The sequence below is a fragment of the Mastigoproctus giganteus genome, chromosome 9 (genome assembly GCF_048544385.1).
Source record: "Mastigoproctus giganteus isolate SK-2022 chromosome 9, ASM4854438v1, whole genome shotgun sequence".
Taxonomy (NCBI): Eukaryota; Metazoa; Arthropoda; class Arachnida; order Uropygi; family Thelyphonidae; genus Mastigoproctus; species Mastigoproctus giganteus.
The window spans coordinates 82579934-82602954 of record NC_143583.1 but is presented as its reverse complement, the minus strand read 5'-3'; the positions used below and the strand labels follow the sequence as shown (position 1 = coordinate 82602954).

The window sequence follows — 23021 nt, the reverse complement described above, 5'->3', positions numbered from 1 at the left end:
TGCTCAGAATCAAGCACTATGACTAAGTGACACAGCAACTGGTAGTTGAAGACAAACTGCCAAAATATTTTTGTTCACTGTGCTAAGCCACTGTTTGAAAAGAAAAATAGTGCTAAGTTGTTAGTTTGAGAGGCAGAGTCATGTAAATGTTTCCTGAAGCTTCAGGAGGGAAAGGTAAAAGCAGAAAATAGCTTACACAGAATGGATGTCTTAAATAATGGAGCCAATTTATTCCTTAAGATGTTGAAGGAAGAAATACAGTCCCCCAATATCAAACTCTGGAATAGTCAGAACAGGAGATGAGCAAAAATGTTGGACAGAAAACGGCATCTGATGCACAAGTATAGGTGAAATGCACGTTAGAAACTTCAATAGGTTGGATGGAAAGAGAATCCAATTGAATTGAGTATGGAAGGTAATTAGTCTAATTAATGAGGAGAAAGATAACACACATTGTCACTGAAAAAAAGTGTATGTGAGAGAGAGAGGATACTGGCTGGCAATAGAGAATTGCTTCTAGTGACATCAAAATCAGCAAAAGGCTGACTAAGAATAGACAATGTTACACAAGGGAAGCTACATGAGCCAATGTAGGTGGTGGAATGCAGATCACGAACAAATTATTTCAGAATGAAGTTGTTTTAGAAGGCAGGTGTAAGGATGCTCACCTATTCTTTTTTCTTAACTATTCTGATTCTGTCAGGTGGTGCAAAGCTGAATCGGTTAAGGGTCTTGTATTTTTTTTAATAGTTTGACATGCTTTTATACGAGCCCTACAATGGAGAAAAAGAGGATGCAAGCAGAGAACAACTCAGTAGATGGCATTTTAGGTAAAATTCTGCAGTCAGGAAAAGAGAAGTCTCCATACATACCCGAGTGTATGGGTGCAGGCAGCATGGTGCAAGGTAGTGCAAGTGCACCACCTTTGGATTTCAAAGTAATACAAAATTTAATATTTTCATTAATTTATTGAAACAAAATATTTCATGTATTCGAAAATTTAGCGAACAAAATTTCTCACATGCACCACCTTGCAAAATATCCTGCCGGCATCCATGCCAGAGTGCTACTAACATTTAAGTCTGTGTATACCCAGTACCCATTATACACATTTTAGAGAAAGGATTCTGAAAGGCAATGCACCTGGCCAGAATTTTGGTTAGGTCAATTTGAGTTCTACGATCCCTGGACAATTAGGAGATGCAAGGTTTGATTTGTGCAATCTACCATGCTCACTATCAGAGTCACTTCAATGACTCTCTCAAGTAATGGAACAGCCTCTGGTAAGTCTGACCAATTTATATCAACCAATTTACACCACACCTCAGTTGTTAAAGATTCAGTGATATGATCTACATAGTACTCTTATCTGAGGAGTTGCTTTAATTTGTGGAAGCCAGAAAATGTTACTGACTAAACAGAACAAGAATGCATGAAAAATAAGACAAAGGATTAGATGGAACAGGATCTGAATTATGCCTGGAGATAGTGTCTTGAATAATTTTGATGAGAAACAAGATTAACTAGGAAACTGGTTAGAGAATCTGGAGCTTTCTTGGCACTGAGATCGTTCAGAATTATTCTAACATCCTTTCAAAACATCCTGTCTTTTGAAACTATTTTCCCACTGCTGATCTATTAAAACTGTGACCAATTAGTTGTTACAGTTTTAAAACAGACGGAAGCATTTTAATAAATGACTCTATTAATGCTAGAAACTAATGGAAATTGGTTGGGATGGATTATTAAATGACGAATATCTGCAGTAGGGCAGTTCTTTTCCCAACTTTTATATTTTATTCTTTTGAAACAATATAAATGCAATTACAATTAACAGTTCATAGTTAATGCATATCATGTGCCACCATGCAACTTAAGTTTTTATTTACTGTTATATGTGAATACCATTAATTTTATAAGCAAACTCCAGTAAAGAAGGGATTAGGCTTACTATTGAATCCCAAAACATTTGCTAAGTTTATTTGATTATGTTTACTAAGAATTTTGGAATTGTTTCCTTTAGAGAATGCTTCAGATTATCTTACAAATAAATTAATGTTAATCTGCATAAGAAAGTGGCCTTGTTCCATCCATTTATTTATTTATTAAGAGAGAACAAAAGAAAAACCTCACTTTGTGAACTTTTCTTAAATTCATTCAAAAAAATAAATAAGCAAAATAAACAACTGATATATATACAGTAGTCTGCATAAAAGCTGAAGGAAAGTGATGCATGCATAATGCATGTAATTAATTGTATTATCAGGATTACTGACAATTCCCGTAATTGTATTGCAATGACACTGATTAATGTTGGCTATTCACTTATCCCTTATTCATGTCTTATTTGAGTTTCCAATTAATAGTAGATGCAGTTTTAATAGAAGGCAGTAAAAATAATTTTTGAAAATTGAAGGAAGACTTCTGCCTTGGTCTTCCAACAGAAGGATGTTAGAATTCTGAAAAATCTTGATGGCAAGAAGTTAAAAGGTCCTGAGCTTGCACCTGTTTTGTGTTGCCTTTTAACATTTTCTTATTTCACCAATGTTTTAACTTCTGCATGAAAATTTGCTCACATCCTATCAACTCCTAAAAAGAGTGACAAATCCCTCTTGTCCAATTATCATCCAACTGCACATACCTCTACTCTTTCCAAAGTAATGGAAAAATCCACCAACTGTCAACTCTTAAATCTTGAAACCTTCAACTGAATTAATGATTGCTAACATAATTGTGCAGGCAGATATGAAGTTTTCTGAGCAATGCAGACAGGCTGCCAGGGCAGGTCATGGGGTTTTGTCAATGATATATAGGAATTTTGCTAGCAGGGAAAAGGAGGTGATTATCCCTCTGTATAAGGCAATGGTCAGGCCACGGCTTGAGTACTGCGTACAGGTCTGGAGGCCTCATTTTAGGAAGGATGTAGATTTACTTGAGCGTGTACAGAGAAGGGCAACAAGATTGGTGAGGGGAATGAAGGGATCCTCTTACCAAGAGAGGCTTAATTTCTGCAAATTGCAGTGGATGGAGATTAGGCACCTGCGCGGTGATCTGATTGAGGTATATAAGGCCTTGAATGGGTTGAGCACGCTGAATTCTGATGGGATCCTTCCACTTGTTCAGATTACGAATCTAAGAGGGCATAAATTCAAATTAAGAAAAGACAGATGTAGAATAGATGTGTGGAAATTTTCCTTTAGCCAGCGGGTGGTTAATTGCTGGAACAAACTTCCATCTGTCGTTGTGGAAGTTGATAGGTTGAATAAATTTAAGGAGGAACTGGACAGGCATTTGGAGGGAATGGTGTGATTTTTTTTTTTTTTTTTTGGCTGATGCTGCATAAGCTCATACATTTGCTTTCTTGCATCACATGCCACTACTACTACTCTTCTCCTCCTGTTGTACATTAACAACCTTCTTCCACTGACCTGAAATCCGATTCATAGTTTTCCTAATGATAGTACTCTACATTTCACCTTCCAATATGAGAAACCTTGTCCTGCACAAACAGCTTAAACTTCTCAAGTACACCGCCAATTCCTTAAATGATGATCTCCAGGTAGTTAACTTCAATTAATCTAAAATTACATCCTGCGTTATTTCTCAGGGAAAAGTCTACTGCTGCTATGCTCTTAATATGCCCTTCAATGATACTTAGTTTATTATACAAGATTAGATCTCTGTTGGAGATAACCCTAACTTCTAATCTCTCTTTAGAATAAGAACATCACATTCATTTCTTTGTCTGCATCAATAATATTAAGTTTTCTTTTTTGCTCACACTGTTACTTTTCTTCTAAACAGCTACTAACTACAAATCTCATTTTCTTCTAAACAGCTACTAATTACAAATCAATTGCTGCTATGGATTGTTAGTTTGTTTGTTTGTTATTCGGTTTTTAGGAGCATTAGCAACTAAGGCCATATTGCTCCGGGAATGCCTTCTAACTAACATCGGGAGCAATGCCCCAAACTTAAGCTCCTTGACTCTTTAAAAAAGGGCCATCAGCTTAATCAATGACCTATCACTTAAGAAGTCTCTCCACTCTGACTCACACATATTAAATTTTTGCTGTATGTCTTTTTTATAGATACTTCCATCTGCACTGTTTCTCTGAATTGGTATCTCTAATTCCATCACTTTCTTCCTAACCAATGGAGACATTGTCACAGCGAGCCAACATCCACTCACTGTTCAACCCCAAACTCATTTTCCTTCTTCTTCATTTATCACTTCCATTTCTGTTCTCTGAAACAACCTTCTTTCACATGTATTTCTCAAAAATTCAAATCTAATGTCAACAAATATTTTGTCTTCTTACCTTTAAGCCACGAATGGTGCTAAGCACTAAAGGTTCTAATACCCTTTTGTGTTTGGGGTATTCATAAAAAAAGTAAAAAATATCCAACAGAAATCACTAAATAGATAGGAAAAATAATTATTGCAAATGTTTAGAAATATGAATCAAATATGTGTACAGAGTAAAGCAACAAGTTATTGCAGCCATCTATTAGTATAATAATTACTGCAGATTCTCCCAAGTCCTTCAAATATAGCAAAAACCAAATAAGATAAGCTTTAACTGTTGATTTAGAAGGCAGTGAAAATTGATTCATCAGATAATAAACAAGAAAATTAATAAGAAATATAACAAGATGATCACACAGAGTTTTTATAGACTGGATATCAACTGCTTACAATTTGCTTCATTATATTATTAAATTGAAAGATCAGTTGCATCCAGGGAAATCCACCCTGCCAATTCCTTTTTTCTAAAACTTATGGCAGTACGGGTCCAGGAGAGTAAACATGGACCTTGCCATCCCCCCATGCCCCTCCTACATCCATAACAATTAATTAATTCTATTAAATAATTACCTCAGACAAAATAATCTCAATTGTGATAAATGGCTATTCCTCAGATTGGGTTGCTGTAAGAAGTGGGGTTCCCCAAGGATCAGTATTAGGACCACTGTTGTTTTTAATTTTCATAAACGACATTGATGAAGGGATAGAGGGCGTGATGTCTAAATTTGCAGATGATGTTAAAATTGGTAGAGTAGTTAATGATCACTGTCAAGCTGAGCTTCTTCAGAGAGACCTAGATAGACTTCAAGAATGGTCAGAAAAATGGCAGCTGTGCTTTAATCCAACAAAGTGTAAGGTATTACACCTGGGAAACAGTAATCCCAAAATAAATTATTCACTTGGTGGAGTTCAACTAAACCCAGTACTGGAGGAAAGGGACTTGGGTGTTACGATACGGTCAGACATGAAATTCTCTGAGCATTGTAAACAGGTTGCAAGGAAGGCCCATGGTGTCCTATCGATGATCTATCGAACTTTTGCAAGTAGAGATAGGGACGTGATAATCCCATTATATAAGGCTTATGTTAGACCACACTTGGAATACTGTGTTCAAGTATGGAGACCGCACCTAAAGAAAGACATCGAGCTTCTTGAAAGGGTGCAAAGAAGGGTAACTCGCCTGGTGAGATCGGCAAAAGGGCGTCCGTATGAAGAAAGACTTCGAATATGTGGGTTGCAGAGTTTGGAAACTAGACACCTTAGGGGAGATTTGATTGAGGTGTTTAAGGCTCTGAGAGGCATCAGTAAAATGAATGAGGACAAAATTTTCAAGATTATAAATGATGCTAGAACTAGGGGACATAAATTCAAGTTACGCGGGGAAATGTTTAGATTGGACTGCAGGAAGTTTTATTTTAGCCAGCGAGTTATAAATTACTGGAATAAGTTGCCTTCATGGGTGGTAGAGGCCGACAGTTTGGGGAAATTCAAAGGTCATCTGGATAGTACTTTCGGGTAAGGGAAGCGCATAGGATGATAGGATTAATTTCCTTTTTATTTAATTTTTAATTTCATTTTATTATTTTTATTTATTTATTAATTATTATTATTTATTTATTTATTTAATTTTTGTTTTTATCATTGTTTTGTTCGGATTTTTTTTTTTTTTTTTTTTTTTTTTTGGCTGGTGCAGCATAAGCCATAGGCTTTCTTGCACCATACGGCCGTTACTAATACTAATACTAAAAAATACTAAATACAAAGCATTATTAACACAATTTCACTATTGTGCTTTCAATAATGAATATATAAAAACATTTGCCAGGAAAGTCCATGGCATTCTATTGAGGATTTTTAAAACATCATCCTGTAAAGATATGGAAGTCAATCCCACTGCATAAGACAATTGTAAGACCACATTTGGAATACTGTGTTCTAGTATGGAAAATTCATCTGAAAAAAAAAAAAAAAAGAAAAGAAAAAAAAAAGAGACTGAGCTTCTTGAAAGGGTCCAAAGATGGGCAACTTGCATGGTGAGATCAGAAAAGGGGCAAATATTTCAGGAAAGACTAAATATGTAGGCTACAGAGAGTGGGAACCAGACACCTCAGAGGTGTGAGGTTTATAAGGCTCTGAGAGAGGTTAATAAAATGAAGGCAGAATTTTCAGTTATAGAGAATTCCAGAATTAGTGGGTATGAATTCAAATTACAGGGGAAGAGGTTTAGACTAGATGTAGGAAGTTCTCTTTTAGTCAGCGAGTCACTGATTGCTGGAAAAAGGTTGCCTTTGTGGGTAGTTGAGTTTGAATAAATTTAAAGGTCAATTGGATAGTTACCAATGTGAGGAGGGAAGCAAATAATTTGCATTTTCTTATTTTAATGATGAGAGGCAACATCCAATAATTTTAAAAAAATGGCTAAGATTCAGCCAAGTATATACAAATACTATCTCTAACAGACAGACCTTGTACTATGGTACTTTCATGTTGTAGCCAAGTGCATAAAGATTAAAGATTATATCTGGTATAAATTTGCTACTTGAATAGATTCCTCAATAGATCATTCTTTTATTATCCCAATAATATTTTAAAGTGTCATGAACATAAAAAAAAAAAAAAAAAAAAAATTAAATTCTCCAATTGACAATAAATGCTACCAAATCTTAGGGAATTTTCAGGTTGGATACAATAATATGAGTTGAAAGAGTTAAGATAAGTTAGAGGAGACAGGACTCGAAAACTTTGTAGTTTAGGAATCTCGTCTATCGAATCACTTCATAATTATAATTTTATGTATATCTCAAGGGCAGCAACCAATGCTTTTATATAATGGAGAATAAGTCTGTTTTTCAATATCACACAAGTAATATCCTTTTCTCATAAAACTGTCGGATACACTTCCCCCATTTTTCATTTGCATTACTTATGCTACTTTTTTTTTGCATACCTTTTATCATATTCCCCCAACCAATATTTAAATGAATTTCCTTTACTCTTACAAGATAAATCTATATTTAATCTTAATAAAGTTGTAATAAAAATCTATATGATGTTATCAAACATACATGAATTTTTAAAATTAGCATTTTTTAAAAATCAATTTTATTAAAAGATTCATTTCTTCCCAGAAGAGATTATATAAAGTGCAACTGAAGAAATAAGGTCAGAGGCCAAACCAGAGCAGGGCTGTGTTTAGAAACACTAACAGTTGTAAGAAAAATGTTGGTTCCCCCACAGTTAAACTTTCCCCTCACTCTCACAACCATCTGCCATATTATAAACTCAGACTGATTTAGAAAGGGGTTTCTAAATATAAAGAGAGTTTTTGGTTAATTTTACAATTTTAAAATAAAACAAATGACTTCTAACTATCAATGATTGTACATGGACAGCTAAAAGACCAGTATCACTATTTTAGCTGTCCATGTACAATCATGGACAGCTAAATTGGCAAATTTAGCAGGCAAATTGCTGTTATGGATTGTTAGTTTGTTTGTTTGTTATTTGGTTTTTAGGAGCATTAGCAACTAAGGCCCTACTGCTCTGGGAATATGCGGTGGTCATTCCCTTGACCTTTCCACACCCTCCGTATTTAGTGGTGACGGGCTCGAATCCCGGTCTAATCAAGAAGCGTGTGTTACGCACTGCTGCTCCTTCCCACCTGGCTACAGAGACGCCACTCTGCTATGGATAAAGGGATGGTTGAGGAGACTAATAACATTAGTCCACAATGAGCAGTGGACTAATGTTATTAGTGCAGTCTGTCAGGGTTCAGTGTTGGGTCCATTGTTGTTTTCTGTATTTATAAATGATATTGGTGATGGTATATCAAGCTTAATGTCCAAGTTTGCAGACAATACAAAGGTTGGCAGGGTTGTTAAGGACACTACCGATGCTATGCTGCTGCAACAGGATCTGGAAAGGTTGAGCAGATGGGCTGAAAGGTGGCAAATGAAGTTTAACATTGACAAATGTAAAGTACTACATATGGGAAACAGCAACCCCAGAGCAACATATCAACTCTGTGGTACTACACTGACAGTGGTAGAGAATGAAAAGGACCTGGGGGTAATTGTGCAGGCAGTTATGAGTTATCTGAACAGTGCAGACGGTCTTGCAAGAGTAGCTCATAGTGTCTTGTCAATGATATACAGGAATTTTTCTAGCAGGGATAAAGAGGTGATTATCCCCTTGTATAAGGCAATGGTCAGGCCACACCTCGAGTACTGTATACAGGTCTGGAGGCCTTATTTTAAGGAGGATGTAGAGCTGTTGGAACGAGTACAGAGAAGGGCAACAAGATTAGTGAATCGAACAAAGGGTTGCTCTTACGAATAAAGGCTTAAGTTTTGCAAATTACAGTGTTTGAAGACTAGGCACCGGTGAGGTGATCTGATAGAGGTGTATAAAGCATCGAATGGTTTGAGCATGCTCAATGCCGATGGGATTCTTCCTCTTGCTCAGAATAACTGCCTGAGAGGGCATAAATTTGCCTTTAGCCAGTGGGTAATTGGTTGGTGGAACAGACTTCCATCCCTTGTTGTGGAAGTTGACAGCCTAAATAAATTTAAGGCTCAGCTGGACAGATATTTCAAACAAACAGAGGGGTGAAATGGGAGTTTGGTTTTTTTTGTTTTTTTTTTTTGCTGATGCTGCATAAGCTTGCTTTCTTGCATCACATGCCTCTACTAATGTTAATCAGGCGCTATCTTTATAGCAAAACTGGGCAACCAAAAAGTCTGCAAATGTTTATATATTCTATTCTCTGTTTTAGATGCCCATGCTAAGCAAGCAGTGTGTATATAAAGCAGCTTAAAAAGAATAATAAAATTAAAAATTGATATGGATTATGGACAAGGGGCACTGCCTGTAATAGCAGAAATACCCAACAACCATAATGGAATATAGATAAGTAGATTAGAGTATAAATGGAGGAATGCTGACCACATAAAATGTATTAACAATGGAAAAAAATTTTATTTTACAGGTATCTATTTATTTTCAATTGTTAATACATCTGATGAGGTCAGCATTCCTCCACATATACTCCAATCTACTTATATATATACAGGGTGTCTCAAAAATATTGGTACAAATGTTTAGGGGAGGTAGGTAACATCTAAAGGAATGTGAATCGCATAGGAACCCATAACCGGAAATGTCACCGTAAGTCGGTACACGGTGCTGTTCATCAGTTCACGAGAAGGAAAATTTCTGGTTTACTCATTCAATCAGTAGTTGCCGCATGAAGAGCATGCATCGATATACGAACTGTGAGCTGGCAGACATGCACCTAGTGTATGGATTAGCAGAGGGCAATGGACGAGCTGCTCAATGAATTTATGGAGAACGCTTCCCAGACAGACATGTACTGGACCACCGCTTTCTTGCGCGTGTGCATCAAAATTTATGCGATTATGGGTCATTTAGAGGTAACAGGAGTAGTGCAGGCAGACCATGTTCGACATGAACTCCCGCCATGGAAGAAAGTCTGTTGAATGCTGTCCAGAATAATTCTACTAACAGCACACATGCCGCTGCCTCAGGAGTGTCTTGTTGCAGTGTACAGCGTGTCTGGCATGACGATTCCTTACACCCCTTTCATCTCCAAAGGGTTCAGTTACTGCTCTCCCAAGATCATTTTGCACATGTGGTTTCTGCGCAGTGGTTTCTCCAAGAAAGTGTTCAAGACTTGAATTTTCCAGCCTATGTTTTGGTCACGGATGAGGCTTATTTCACCAGGGAAGGCTTATTCAATCAGCACAATGCTCATGTGTGGGCTCACAACAACCCACACAGTGTGCACCCCCATGCGGCACAACATCGCTTCGCAATAAATGTGTGGAAAGGTGTGGTCGGTGACTGCTTAGTCGCCCCATATCTGCTACCACCCTGCATGAACTCCGCTAAATATCGGATCTTTCTTGAACAAGTTCTACCAGGGTTACTTGACGATATTCCAGCAAATATGAGATGCAACATTTGGTTTCAACATGACGGGGCACCTGCCCATTATGGAAGGTGTGTTCGTGACCATTTGAACAGACGTTTTAGGCGTCGATGGATTGGCCATGGTGGACTCGTTGCTTGGCCCCCACGCTCACCTGATTTATCGAGCCTTGATTTCTTTCTGTGGGGGGACCCTCAAATCTATCGTGTATCACTCGCCTGTGGAAATGGATCTCGTGGCGAGACTCGTCTGCGCTGCTGCTATTGTCAAAGAAACTCCAGGTGTGTTCGACTGTGTCTGCCAATCCATGCTGTGTCGGTGTCACGCATGCATCACGTCTCATGGTGGAACCTTCGAGCATCTGTTGTAACATCATGAAATGCATCCATCTCGTACTCCATTGTTAATATTATGTCAAATAAATGTTTGCCACTAATTACTGTCTTGTGTCATTTCTGCTTCTTGTGCCTCTGCTACTACTTTCCTGTGATGTTTCCGGTTATGGGTTCCTATGCAATTCACATTCCTTTAGATGTTACCTACCTCCCCTAAACATTTGTACCGATATTTTTGAGACACTCAGTACATATATAACAGAAATGAGTGAGAAATAAATAAATATCATTTATTTTATTTCAGCATACGCAAATATCAGCTATTTCAATAGTTTCTCTACTGTGGTTGAAATACTTCTAAAACCTACCAAGGCAGACAGAAATAAAATTTGATCATGTTCACTCAGTGAGAAAAATATTACCTTATTCTCACTCAATGGATCATCCAAATTATTATGTTCGTGGAAAAACTACTATCTACAAGACATGAAAGAGATTCAAGAAAAGATAAAGAGTTAAAGAATTGGGGTTGGGGGTCTACTCTGCTTGCAATCAAACCTTTGAGCAAACACAAATCCAATCAACAATTGGAGGACTGATGAGATTCATGCAAAGGAAAGATGCTATGCAAAAATTAAGATGACATCCAACAATTATAACAATAACTAAGTGATAAAATTTTTGCCATTTGTGAAAATTTTGAAAATACAAGGTTATGGAATATACTAAATGGCTTACTAGCAGGTAAAAGCATGGCTGCATGTCTACTTAATTTAATGTAAAATGCTAAAAAGTTACAGGCATGTTTCAAAGAAAGGTTATAAAAATAAATAAAATAAAAAGAAACTAACTGAAAAGCATCTATTCAATTAAATTAAGATTTTAATTTAAAAAATGTTAAGACAGTGGAAAAGCAGAATCACAAACAAGCTTTGAAGCAGTTATAAAACACACAATAAACTTGTGTTTTGAGTTATTGCCATATTCGATAGCATTAGCTGAAAGGAGATTTTTTATGAAAGCCATCTCTGTCAGCTAATGCTTTGGGATATAGTAATAATTCAAAAAGTAGTGGGAATTGATTAGAAAATTATACTTTATTGCAAGCATAAAGATCTGATGAAGCCTATTTCTTGTGCTTTGTAATTACTTTGAAGCGTGTTTGTTATTTTCCACCATAATAAAATTTTTAAAGGAAACCCTTGAATTCAATCAGATATGCTGTTTTCTGTTTTTTAACCTCTTCTTCAAAATCTGCAAGCGACTTCTTAACATTTTTCATTAAATTAAGTAGACAACAGCTTATAGCTTTTACCTGCTAGTAAGCCCTTTGATGTATTCCACAACCCTGTGTTTTCATCCCTTTCACAAAACAGAATGGCCGACCGGGCTAGCCAAGTGCCTGCCTGGCAACCCAAAGGTCGCGGGTTTGAATCCCACCTCGGGCTTGGATCAAAGTACTGCAAAAACCTTGGGAGGTGCATTATGGCCCAAAGAAGCCGATGTGCCAACAACTACCAAAAAAAAAAAAAAAAAAAAACATAATTTTATCACTTTGCCATTTTGATAATCACTGGATGTCACAATCTTTCATTATGTTTTTTATTCCATTACCCTTGATCAACTGATCATCGTCTCTAGTCAGATCACCAGGCATCCTACAAAATTAGCCGAGTGGGTAAAGTACCTGCCTGGCAACCCAAAGGTCGGGGGTTCGATTCCCGCCTCGGGCTTGGATCAAAGTACTGCAAAAACCTTGGGAGGTGCAATATGGCCACAGAAGCCGATGCGCCAACAACTACCAAATCAAAAAAAAAAAAAAAAAAAAACCCTACAAAATTAAAGTAAGGAATTATGAATACATAGCATTTTTCTTTTGCATGAATCCAATAGGCCACCCTCCAATCACTGATCAAATGTGTTTGCTCAAAGGTTATATCCTAAGCAAACATCAGAGAGTTACACATTTCTAACTCTGTGATATCTGCTGTATATTTTCTGTAATCTGTTATGTAGTAGTTCCACCAACATAATTTGAATGATTCACTGAGTGAAAAAATAAGATAACATTTTCCTCAGTGGGTTAAGATAATTTCTTTCCCTCTACATCAGCCTTGATAGAGTTTTTATAAGTACCACAACCACAGTATGGTAATTATCTGCATATGCTACCCTGATAATGATTTGGTCTCTGAAGCAGTGAAAACAAAATGAGTTTCCATCTCTTGAAACTAAGTGATAAACATAAAAATTAATTAAAACTACCTGCAAAAGCTCTTGCTTCATCAGTTGGAACTGCTCTCAAATGTCGCAAATCACTTTTATTTCCAACTAGCATGATCACAATATTCTGATCAGCATGTTCTTTCAATTCATTCAACCAGCGTTCTACATTTTCATATGTTAAATGCTTAGCAATATCATACACTAGCAGTGCTCCAACAGCACCTCGATAGTAGCTGAAATATAAAAGATGGCAAAGGTTAGGGAAAGAGATTTACAGAACTAAGATCTTGTATGTTAAATAGCCAATACACATAAAACCATTTACAGGTATGTAGGATTTTTCTAAATTACACTGACAAAATTATAGGGATAATTCTACATATAAAAACAAGTTTCTGTAAACTTATGTCTGGAAATGCTTTCTTTCCAACTTACAGCTCTTTTTTGTGTTTTGAAGAGTAATGGGTGTAGAGGCTTTTTCTTGGGAGTTACAAGGAAAGGTGAGCAAGTATAATTATCTTTAATGCAGGTTTAAGTTTTTTGTCACCAAGTGTCCCTGTCAACAATTTCAGCAATCAGAAAAGTTGCTTAAAGTAGCAAACTGAATTTCTGGCATTGCATAGATTTTTCGTAAGAAAGTGTTAGCATTTCTGATCTGAGTTTACTGGATTTCTTTTAATGGAAACACTTAAGAAAGTGTTGCTATAAAAAGAAATCCAGTAAACTCAGATCAGGAACTGTCACACAGGAAAGACAATCAAAATTTGGGCAAGGCTCTATCATTAGCATAGGCATATGATGCAAGAAAGCAAGCTTATGCAGCATCAGCCAAAAAATAAATAAATAAATAAAAAAAAAAACACTCCCATTTCACCCATCCATTTGTTTCAAGTACTTGCCCAACTCAGCCTAAAATTTATTTAGGCTATCAACTTCCACAACAAAGTATGGAAGTCTGTTCCACCAATCAACCACCTGCTGGCTAAAGGCAAACTTCCGCACATCTATCCTACATCTGTCTTTTCTCGATTTCAATTTATGCCCTCTCAAATGATTATTCTGAGCAAGAGGAAGAACTCCATCACCATTCAGCATGCTCAAACCATTCAAGGCTTTATACACCTTAATTAGATCACCTCGCAGGTGCCTAGTCTCAAGACACTGTAATTTGCAAAATTTAAGCCTTTCTTCGTAAGAGCAACCCTTTGTTCGATTCACTAATCTTGTTGCCCTCCTCTGTACTCGTTCCAACAGCTCTACATCCTTCTTAAAATAAGGCCTCCAGACCTGTATACAGTACTCAAGGTGTGGCCTGACCATAGGGGGATAATCACCTCTTATCCCTGCTAGAAAAATTCCTGTATATCATTGACAAGACACTATGAGCTACTCTTGAAGACCGTCTGCACTGTTCAGAAAACTTCATATCTGCCTGCACAATTAACCCCAGGTCCTTTTCATTCTCTACCACTGTTTAGTGTACTACCACAGAGTTGGTACATCACCCTGGTGTTGCTGCTTCCCATATGTAGTACTTTACATTTGTCAATGTTAAACTTCATTTGCCACTTCTCAGCCCATCTGCTCAACTTTTATAGATCCTGTTGCAGCAGCGTACTGTCATTAGTGTCCTTAACAACCCTGCCAACCTTCGTATCGTCTGCAAACTTGGACATTAAGCTTGATATAGCATCATCAATATCATTTATAAATACAGAAAACAGCAATAGACCCAATACTGAACCCTGAGGGACTCCACTAATAACATTAGTCCACGATGAGCAGTGTCCATTGATTACCACTCTGTCTTCTCCCATTCAACCATCCCTTTATCCACAGCAGCAATTTACCTCCAATGCCTCCAAGTTGTGCAGCAGTCTTCCATGTGCAACAGTATCAAAAGCTTTTCTAAGATCCAAATATATGATATCAAAGTTATTCCCTGCATCCAGTTCCTTTGTCACCACATCATAGTATCCAATAAAATTGGTCAGGCAAGACTTTCCCCTTAACAAAACCATGCTGTGTAGGAGCTATAACTGAAGTCTTGTCTAGATGATCCTGCAATGCTTCTTTAACCAGTGCCTCCATTAATTTTCCTGGAACAGAAGTTAAACTAACAGGTCTATAATTACTTGTGTTGCCTTTTGATCCACCTTTGTGAATTGGGGTCACATTTGCACATCTCCAGTCCATGGGTACCTCCCCTGAGTTCAAAGAAGTTTTCATAATTATGGCTAAGGGTTTGCTTACTTCCTTTGCTGCCTCCTTAAATATAACTGGATAGATCCCATCCACCCCGGGTGCCTTTTTTATGTTTATCTTCAACAAATTCTCCTCCACTTTCCTCTCAGTTATTACAAAATCATTCAGCTCACTGCCAGAGTTTAACTCACCTCTGGCATTCCCCTCCCTGAATAACTCCTCATGGATGAATGTAGATGCAAAATACTCATTTAGTTTGTTAGCCACCTGAGCAGGATCATCAACAGTTGAACCATCAATATCCAGTGGAATAATCTGATTCATCCCTTTCCTTCTAAAGTTTACATAGGTAAAGAACTCTTTGTTGTTTTTCTTTGCATCACTTGGCAAGGATTTCTCATAATCTGCCATTGCCTGCCTAATCTCCTTTGTGACTTTGTTACAGACCAGCTTATATCTATCATAGGCTTCCATGTCACCAATTAATTTATACGTATCCCATGCATTTTTCTTCTCTGCCACATGTCTCATTAGTTCATCTGACATCCATTTAGGCCTAAACCCTGAACAATATTTCTTAGTTGGTATGTAAAGCCTAGTAGCTTCCAAGATAAATTCTTTGAATGCTTCCCATTTTGAATTTGCTGTTGGTAACATCATCCAGTTGGTCCCACCGTATAGAATTTAAATACTGTCTCAGACCACCCTAGTCACCTTTACGAAAGCAAAAACCCTTCCCTTTACCCCTGATAGTAGTTACCTCCGAGTAAATCCCACTTCAGCACACTGTGATCACTGCCACCTAGTGGTTCCTTTATTTGCAGATTCTTAATGCATGAAGAATCACCACTGATAATCAGATCAAGAGTATTACTCCCTCTAGCTGCCTCGCGAACATGGTTATGTAGAAAACAATCATCCAATAAATCCACAAAAGCCCTGCTAATGTGTGTGTGTAACCAACCCACAAATTCCAGTTAATATCTGGGAAATTAAAATCCCCATTATAAGACACTGATTTACTGGCCACTCTATTTCCCTGTATAGTTCCTTATTATACTCATCAGAGTCATTAGGCCTATAACACACTCCTCTCAATTTTGATCTCCCAATGCTTATGTCACACCAAACTGACTCGACACTGCACTGTCCAGTGATGTCGACTAGCTTGACTTCCTTGGATTTTGTGTGTTTCTTAACTAATAGTATAACCCCTCCTCCCTTCCTATCTTGTCTATCCTTCCTGTGCACATTGTACTCTCCAAATTCCAGTTCTGCATTCCTTATATCTGTGTGACACCACGTCTCTGATATCCCAACAATATCTGCCTTTTATGTTCTGAGCAATACCTCAAATTCATCAAATTTATTTACCAAACTCCTAGCATTGGTGTACATGCAAGTATACATGCACCTGTTCCTATTCTTAGCTACCCTAACACAACCCATGTGTTTAATTGTACTGCAATGACTCCCAGCAGGCTCTGAAATACCCTGCATCTTGTTTTCCAGGCTCATTCCAATAGAAGCAGTGCAAGAATCACTTTCACCTCTGCCAGTGGCTACTGTTAATCTATTAATCCTTGTATCCCCCAAAAGCTAGCAGTTTTCCAACCCACCTAACACTGCCATCATGATATTTTAAATTTTGTTTGTAAGTGTTTGCACCCATCATTTTTCAAACACAATGTGGGCTGAATGTAAGGCAAGGTAGCTTCCAGATAAAGTAAATTTTTTACTTGTTTTGGCATATATAACACCCCCTATAATTCTGTCAGTGTAATTTAGAAACACCCTATATCAGGGCTAGGATTTTTATGTATTATCATATTCATTTTTCATTTAGATAAAGGCAAGAAACTTAATGAGCTGATGGTACATGGTCTGAGGATCCTAAAGAAGTGTCTTTGTAATTTCATATTTCATCATATTTTACACATTAGGTCATTATTTCAAAAAAAATATATGAACTATCATATTTAATAGCATATTTTATACTTGTCGACATAATTTTCATATTTTGCCTTACGATAATTGACAAATTATTTATCAAATTGATTTAAAATATATTTCTAAAAACTGTGGGAATTTATGTTTAATCGTTTCACATTCCAGTGTGGGCGGACATGAGCGGCTAAATCCCAAAGTTATTTTGATTGGCTGGTTAGTCACTCACAATGACCATTAGCACAATTTTAGGTATAATTTAAAACTTTACAGTAGTTTTGCCTTATACTGAGTTCAGCATATTATTCATTCAACTTATTTTATACAGTAGAAACTTCAGCTGTTGGTGAAATGAAGCTAAAATTGAGCTTTTTAGAAAACTGATTTCTGTGGTTAAAGAAGAGTCTAAAGACACATACGTTCAAACAGATGGAAAAATAATATATTGCAACACGTGCAATAAAGAGGTATGTAAATTAATTAATTACCTGGTAATAGATCTATCATAATTTTTATTTCTGGATGCTTCAATATATGGACATTCCAAATTTAATGCTCATGCATATTAGTTTTTTCATACAATTTTTCATATAAATCAGAAAATAATTATAATTTTTATAAATAATCTTAAATAAATACTTTAAGGTTCCATGCATGAAAGTATCCCAATTACAACAGCATAACATTACTACTTTGCATGAAGAAAACCTAAGGAGAAGGAGAATTTCAGGGGTGCATACTACACAGCAGCTATTTACTGCAGAAACCCAAAAAACACCAGATCCATTCTTTGCCGATTTATACCAAGCAATGGTTGCTGCAAACATACCTTGGAACAAAGTGAACAATCCAGTATTCAAAAGCTTCTTGGAAAAATACTGCTCCCAAAAAATTCCTGACGAATCAACGTTACGAAAAAATTACCTCGAAGACTGCAATAAATCTGTACGCCCTCACTGATTTTATTAAATTATTAATTATATGATCAAAGACTGAACACTGTGTAGGCAATATTTTAATTAGTTTATTTATTTACTTACTTGCATGTCTAAACAATATTCGAGAAGATACTGGAAGCAGCTGTGTGTGTGTGTGTGGGGGTTCAGTTGATGAAACCATGGATTGTGAAGGCAGATATGTAGCTAATTTTGTCGGAAAGCTTGATTCAGACGGACCATCTAAATCGTATCTACTTGCATCAGAGGGTCTGGATAAAAACTAATCATGCAAATTTTGCAAGATTTCTTAATGATTCTCTTGGTAAGTACCGTATCTCTCATCAACTGATCACTGCTACTTTGGAATGGGAGTTTACACGGTTAAAATAAAAAATAATATTTGTATTTTTACTTATTATTTAAAATTATAAATGTATAATTTATAAAATGATAAATTAAATTAATATACAATTGCTTATTCGTTTTGGGTATTTTGTGGCTGGACGGTGTAAAAGCTGATCGTTTTCTTCTTTTATTAACAGATTCAGCAGCCAACATGCTCAAAGCCGGAAAAGCATTGTAGATATTTTTTCGAGCATGATACAACTTATTTGTTTGGCCCATGGTCTCCACCGTATAGCAGAACAAGTGCATTCAGAATTTAAAGATGTTGACAAGCTGATATCACTAACTAAAAAGATCTTCCTTAAGGCACCCTCAAGAGTACAGCTCTTAAAAGAAATACACCCTGATCTGCCACTTCCACCCAAGCCAGTAATCACATGATGGGGACCTAGCTCGATGCTGTGTCATATTATGGCCAACATTTTACAGCAATGAAGGAGGTTAGTTACCGTTTTAAATAAAACTTAAACACATGGTATTTAAAGCCATGCATCATTTTATTTTAATTACAGGTAATTGAAAACTTGGTACCTGAAGAAGCTAAATCTATATCTGAAGCACAGGGAATTTTTGCTAAGCAGAAGGTATCCCATAATGTTGCTTATGTTGACAGTAATTTATCTTCCCTATCATCCTCGACTACTAAACTGGAGGTGAAAGATATGCCTCTAGTTACAGCTATAGCAATCTTTCAAAAACCAGAGGACAAGATGAAACACGTTCCAGGGGAGATCAGAGAGAAAATAGTTAATAAACTAGATGCAGTTTTCGCTAGAAACCCGGCTTATCCTACCATATGCAAAATTTCCAAAGTTTTTGAGGGTAGGGCCATTGAGGGACTTCCTCTAGCTCCCGATGTCATTAAGGAGTTTAATGTTGCCCCGATCACATCTTGTGATGTTGAGAGGTCCTTCTCTGTTCACAAGCAAATATTAGCAGATGATAGGAGATTAACTCCAAAACATTTGGAGTGGATACAGGTATCGCAATGCTATGGAAAGTACTTAACAACTTAAGTGTTAGTAGCCTAGTATCTTAGCCTATACATTTTGGTTTTTGTATGTTTAAAAAAATTTTATTTTAATGTTTATACTTTCAATGTTGAAAAAAAAAAAAAAAAAAAAACCGTGAGTTAGGGTTGAATTTGAAAGTGTCTGCAATTCTGCCCAGACACGATAGGAGGGAGTATATGATGAGAGCCTTGTTGATCAATTCGGCCCTGGGGAGACTGTGCAAGGCTCAAGAGGTAGAATTTTTCTCAGCCTGGTCTGTGCTTGTCTGTGCTACAGGGATGGGATACACTTAAATAGAAAGGGTGCAAGAATATTTGCTGATGCTATCGATGCAGAGTTAGGTGGGTCGATACATGAACTAATAGATTAACAGTAGCTGCTGGCAGAGGTGAAAGTGATTCTTGCACTGCTTCTATTGAAATGCAATTGAGCAGCAGCCTGGAAAGCAAGGAAATGGGGATTTCCAAGACTGCTGGGAGTCATAGTGGAACAAGTAAATACACGGGCTGTGTTAGGGTAACTAAGAGTAGAAAGAGGTGCATGTATACTTGCATGTACACTGATGTTAGGAGTATAGTTAATAAATTTGATGAGCTGAAAGTGCTAGTCAAGACATCAAAGGCAGATATTGTTGGGATATCAGAGATGTGATGTCACACAGACATAAGCAGTGCAGAACTGGAATTTGGGGAGTACAATGTGTACAGAAAGGATACACAGGACAGGAAGGGAGGAGGAGTTATGGTGTTAGTTAAGAAAACAAAATCTAAGGAAGTGCATCCAATTGATGTTGGTGGAAAATGCAATGTTGAGTCTGTTTGGTGTGACATAAGCCCTGGGAAAGGAAAAATGAAAGTAGGTGTGTATTATAGGCCTGATGAATCTGATGAGTATAATGAGCAATTGTGCAGAGAAATAGAGTGGGCCAATAAATTAGAAAGTCTTATAAAGGGGGATTTTAACTTTCCAGATATTGACTGTGGGTTGGTCACTTGCACACTAGGAAGACTTGTGGATTTATTGGATGACTGTTTTCTACAGCAACATGTTGGAGAGGCAACAAGAGAGAGTAATACTCTTGATCTGATTATCAGAAGTGATTATCGTGCATTAAGAATTTGCAGATAAAGGAACAACTGGGCAACAGTGATCACAATGTACTGATGTGGGAATTACTTAAAGATGTAACTACCATGAAGGATAAAGGGAGGAGCTTTTGCTTTCGTAAAGGTGACTACAGGGGTATTAGACAGTTTTTAAATTCTATACGGTGAGACCAACTGATAATGTTACCAATAGTAAATTAAAAATGGGAAGCATTCAAAGAAATAATCTTGGAAGTTACTAGGCTTTTCACACCAACTAAGAAATATTGTTCAAGATTTAGGCCTAAATGGATGTCAGATGAACTAACTGGACACATGGCAGAGAAGAAAAATGCATGGGATACATATAAATTAACAGGTGACACAGAAGCCTATGATAGATATAAGTTGGTCTGTAACCAAGTCACAAAGGAGGTTAGGCAGACAAAGTCAGATTACGAGAAATCTTTGCCAAAGGATGCAAAGAAAAACAGCAAAGAGTTCTTTACTTATGTAAACTCTAGAAGGAAGGTGATGAATCAGATTGGTCCACATGATATTGATGGTTCAACTGTTGATGATCCTGCTCAGGTAGCTAACAAACTAAATGAATATTTTGCATCTACATTCACACATGAGGAGTTATTCAGGGAGGGGAATGCCAGAGGTGTATTAAACCCTGGCAGTAAGCTAGATAATCTTGTAATAACTGAGAGTAAAGTGGAGGAGAAATTGTAGAAGATAAACATAAGAAAGGGATCTGGGGTGGATGGAATCTATCCAGTTATATTAAAGAAAGCAGCAAAGGAAGTAAACAAACCCTTAGCCACAATTATGAGAGCTTCCTTGGGCTCAAGTGAGGTACCCATGGACTGGAAATGTGCAAATGTGACCCCAATCCCCAAAGGAGGATCAAAGGGAGACAGGTAATTACAGACCTGTTAGTTTAACTTCTGTTCCAAGGAAATTAATGGAGGTACTGATTAAAGAAGCATTGCAGGATCATCTAGACAAGACTTCAGTTATAGCTTGGACACAGCATGGGTTTGTTAAGGGGAAGTCTTGTCTGACCAATTTGATTGGATACTATGATGTAGTCACAAAGGAACTGGATGCAAAGAATAATTTTGATATAATATACTTGGATCTTAGAAAGGCTTTTGATACTGTTGCACATGGAAGACTGCTGCACAAATTAGGGCAGTGTGGCATTGGAGGAAAATTGTTGCTATGGGTAAAGGGATAGCTGATGGCTGAGAGGGAGAAGAAACAGTAGTAATCAATGGACACCACTCTTCGTGGAATAATGTTATTAGTGGAGACCCCAGGGTTCAGAGTGTTGGGTCCATTGCTGTTTTCATTAATGATATTGATGATTGTATATTAGGCTTAATGTCCAAGTTTGTGGGTGGCAGTGTTGTTAATGACACTAATGACAGTATGCTGCTGCAAAAGGATCTGGAAAAGTTGAACAGATGAGCTGAGAGGTGGCAACTGAAGTTTAACATTGACAAATATAAAGTACTGAATATGGGAAACAGTAACCCCACAGTACCATATCATCTGTGTGGTACTACACTGACAACAGTAGAGAGTGAAAAGACCTGTGGGTTATTGTGCAGGCAGATATGAAGTGAGCAGAAGGTCTGCTAGAGTAGCTCATGGTGTCGTGTCAATGATATACAAGAATTTTTCTAGCAGGGATAAGGAGGTGATTATCCCCTTGTATAAGGGTCAGGCCACACATTCAGTACTGTATACAGGTCTGGAGGCCTAATTTTAATAGGGATGTAGAGCTGTTGGAATGAGTACAGAGAAGGGCAACAAGATTAGTGAATGGAACAAAGGTTGCTCTTATGAAGAAAGGCTTAAGTTTTGCAAATTACAGTGTCTGGAGACTAGGCACCTGCAAGGTGATCTGATTGAGGTGTATAAAGCTTTGAATGGTTTGAGCATGCTCAATACTGATAGGATTCTTCCTCTTGTTCAGAACAATTGCCTAAGAGGACATAAATTCAAATTGAGGAAAGACAGTTGTAGAATAGATGTGTGAAAGTTTGCCTTTAGCCAGCCGGTGGTTGATTGTTGGAACAATCTTCCACCTGTCGTTGTAGAAGTTGCAGATTAAATAGATGCAAGGCAGAACTAGACAAACATTTGGAGAGAGTGGATGGTTGAAATGAAAAGGGGGTGTGTGCGTTTTTTTTGGCTGATGCTATATAAGCTTCAAGACGCCTGGTCAGCGTGAAGAGGAAAAGACCAAACCCTCCAGCACATGAAAGCACAACGAAACAAATGGCCCTCAGTCCCCAGCAGCTTTCACTCTCCCTCTTATGGCAGCGAGAGGATCAGAGTGGAAGCAGAGGGTGCTAAGAATCTCTGGGTACGACCAGGCTGCCATGCACGGAAACTGAACTTGGCCTGTTATAACGTAAGAACACTCATTGGTGAAGACAGGATATTAGAGCTGGAAAAGGAATTGGAAAATGTGAATTGGAATATCATCGGTTTGGCTGAAACAAGAAGAAGAAATGAATCACTTATAAGTTTATCAAGTGGAAATCTGCTGTACACCAATGGAAACAGTGAAAGGAGTGAAGGTGGAGTT

At 37.3% G+C, this 23021-nt stretch overlaps 1 protein-coding gene across 2 annotated transcripts in view; it reads right to left on the bottom strand.

Moving 5' to 3' along the window:
• LOC150080498 (ras-related protein Rab-11B-like) overlaps nt 1-23021 on the bottom strand; it is a 100275-nt gene that overhangs the window by 12118 nt on the left and 65136 nt on the right. For both annotated transcript variants that reach the window (XM_090381977.1, XM_090381978.1), the window contains exon 3: nt 12860-13053. In XM_090381977.1, coding sequence (XP_090238103.1) covers nt 12860-13053 — 194 coding nt within the window. The remainder of the gene's footprint in view (nt 1-12859; nt 13054-23021) is intronic.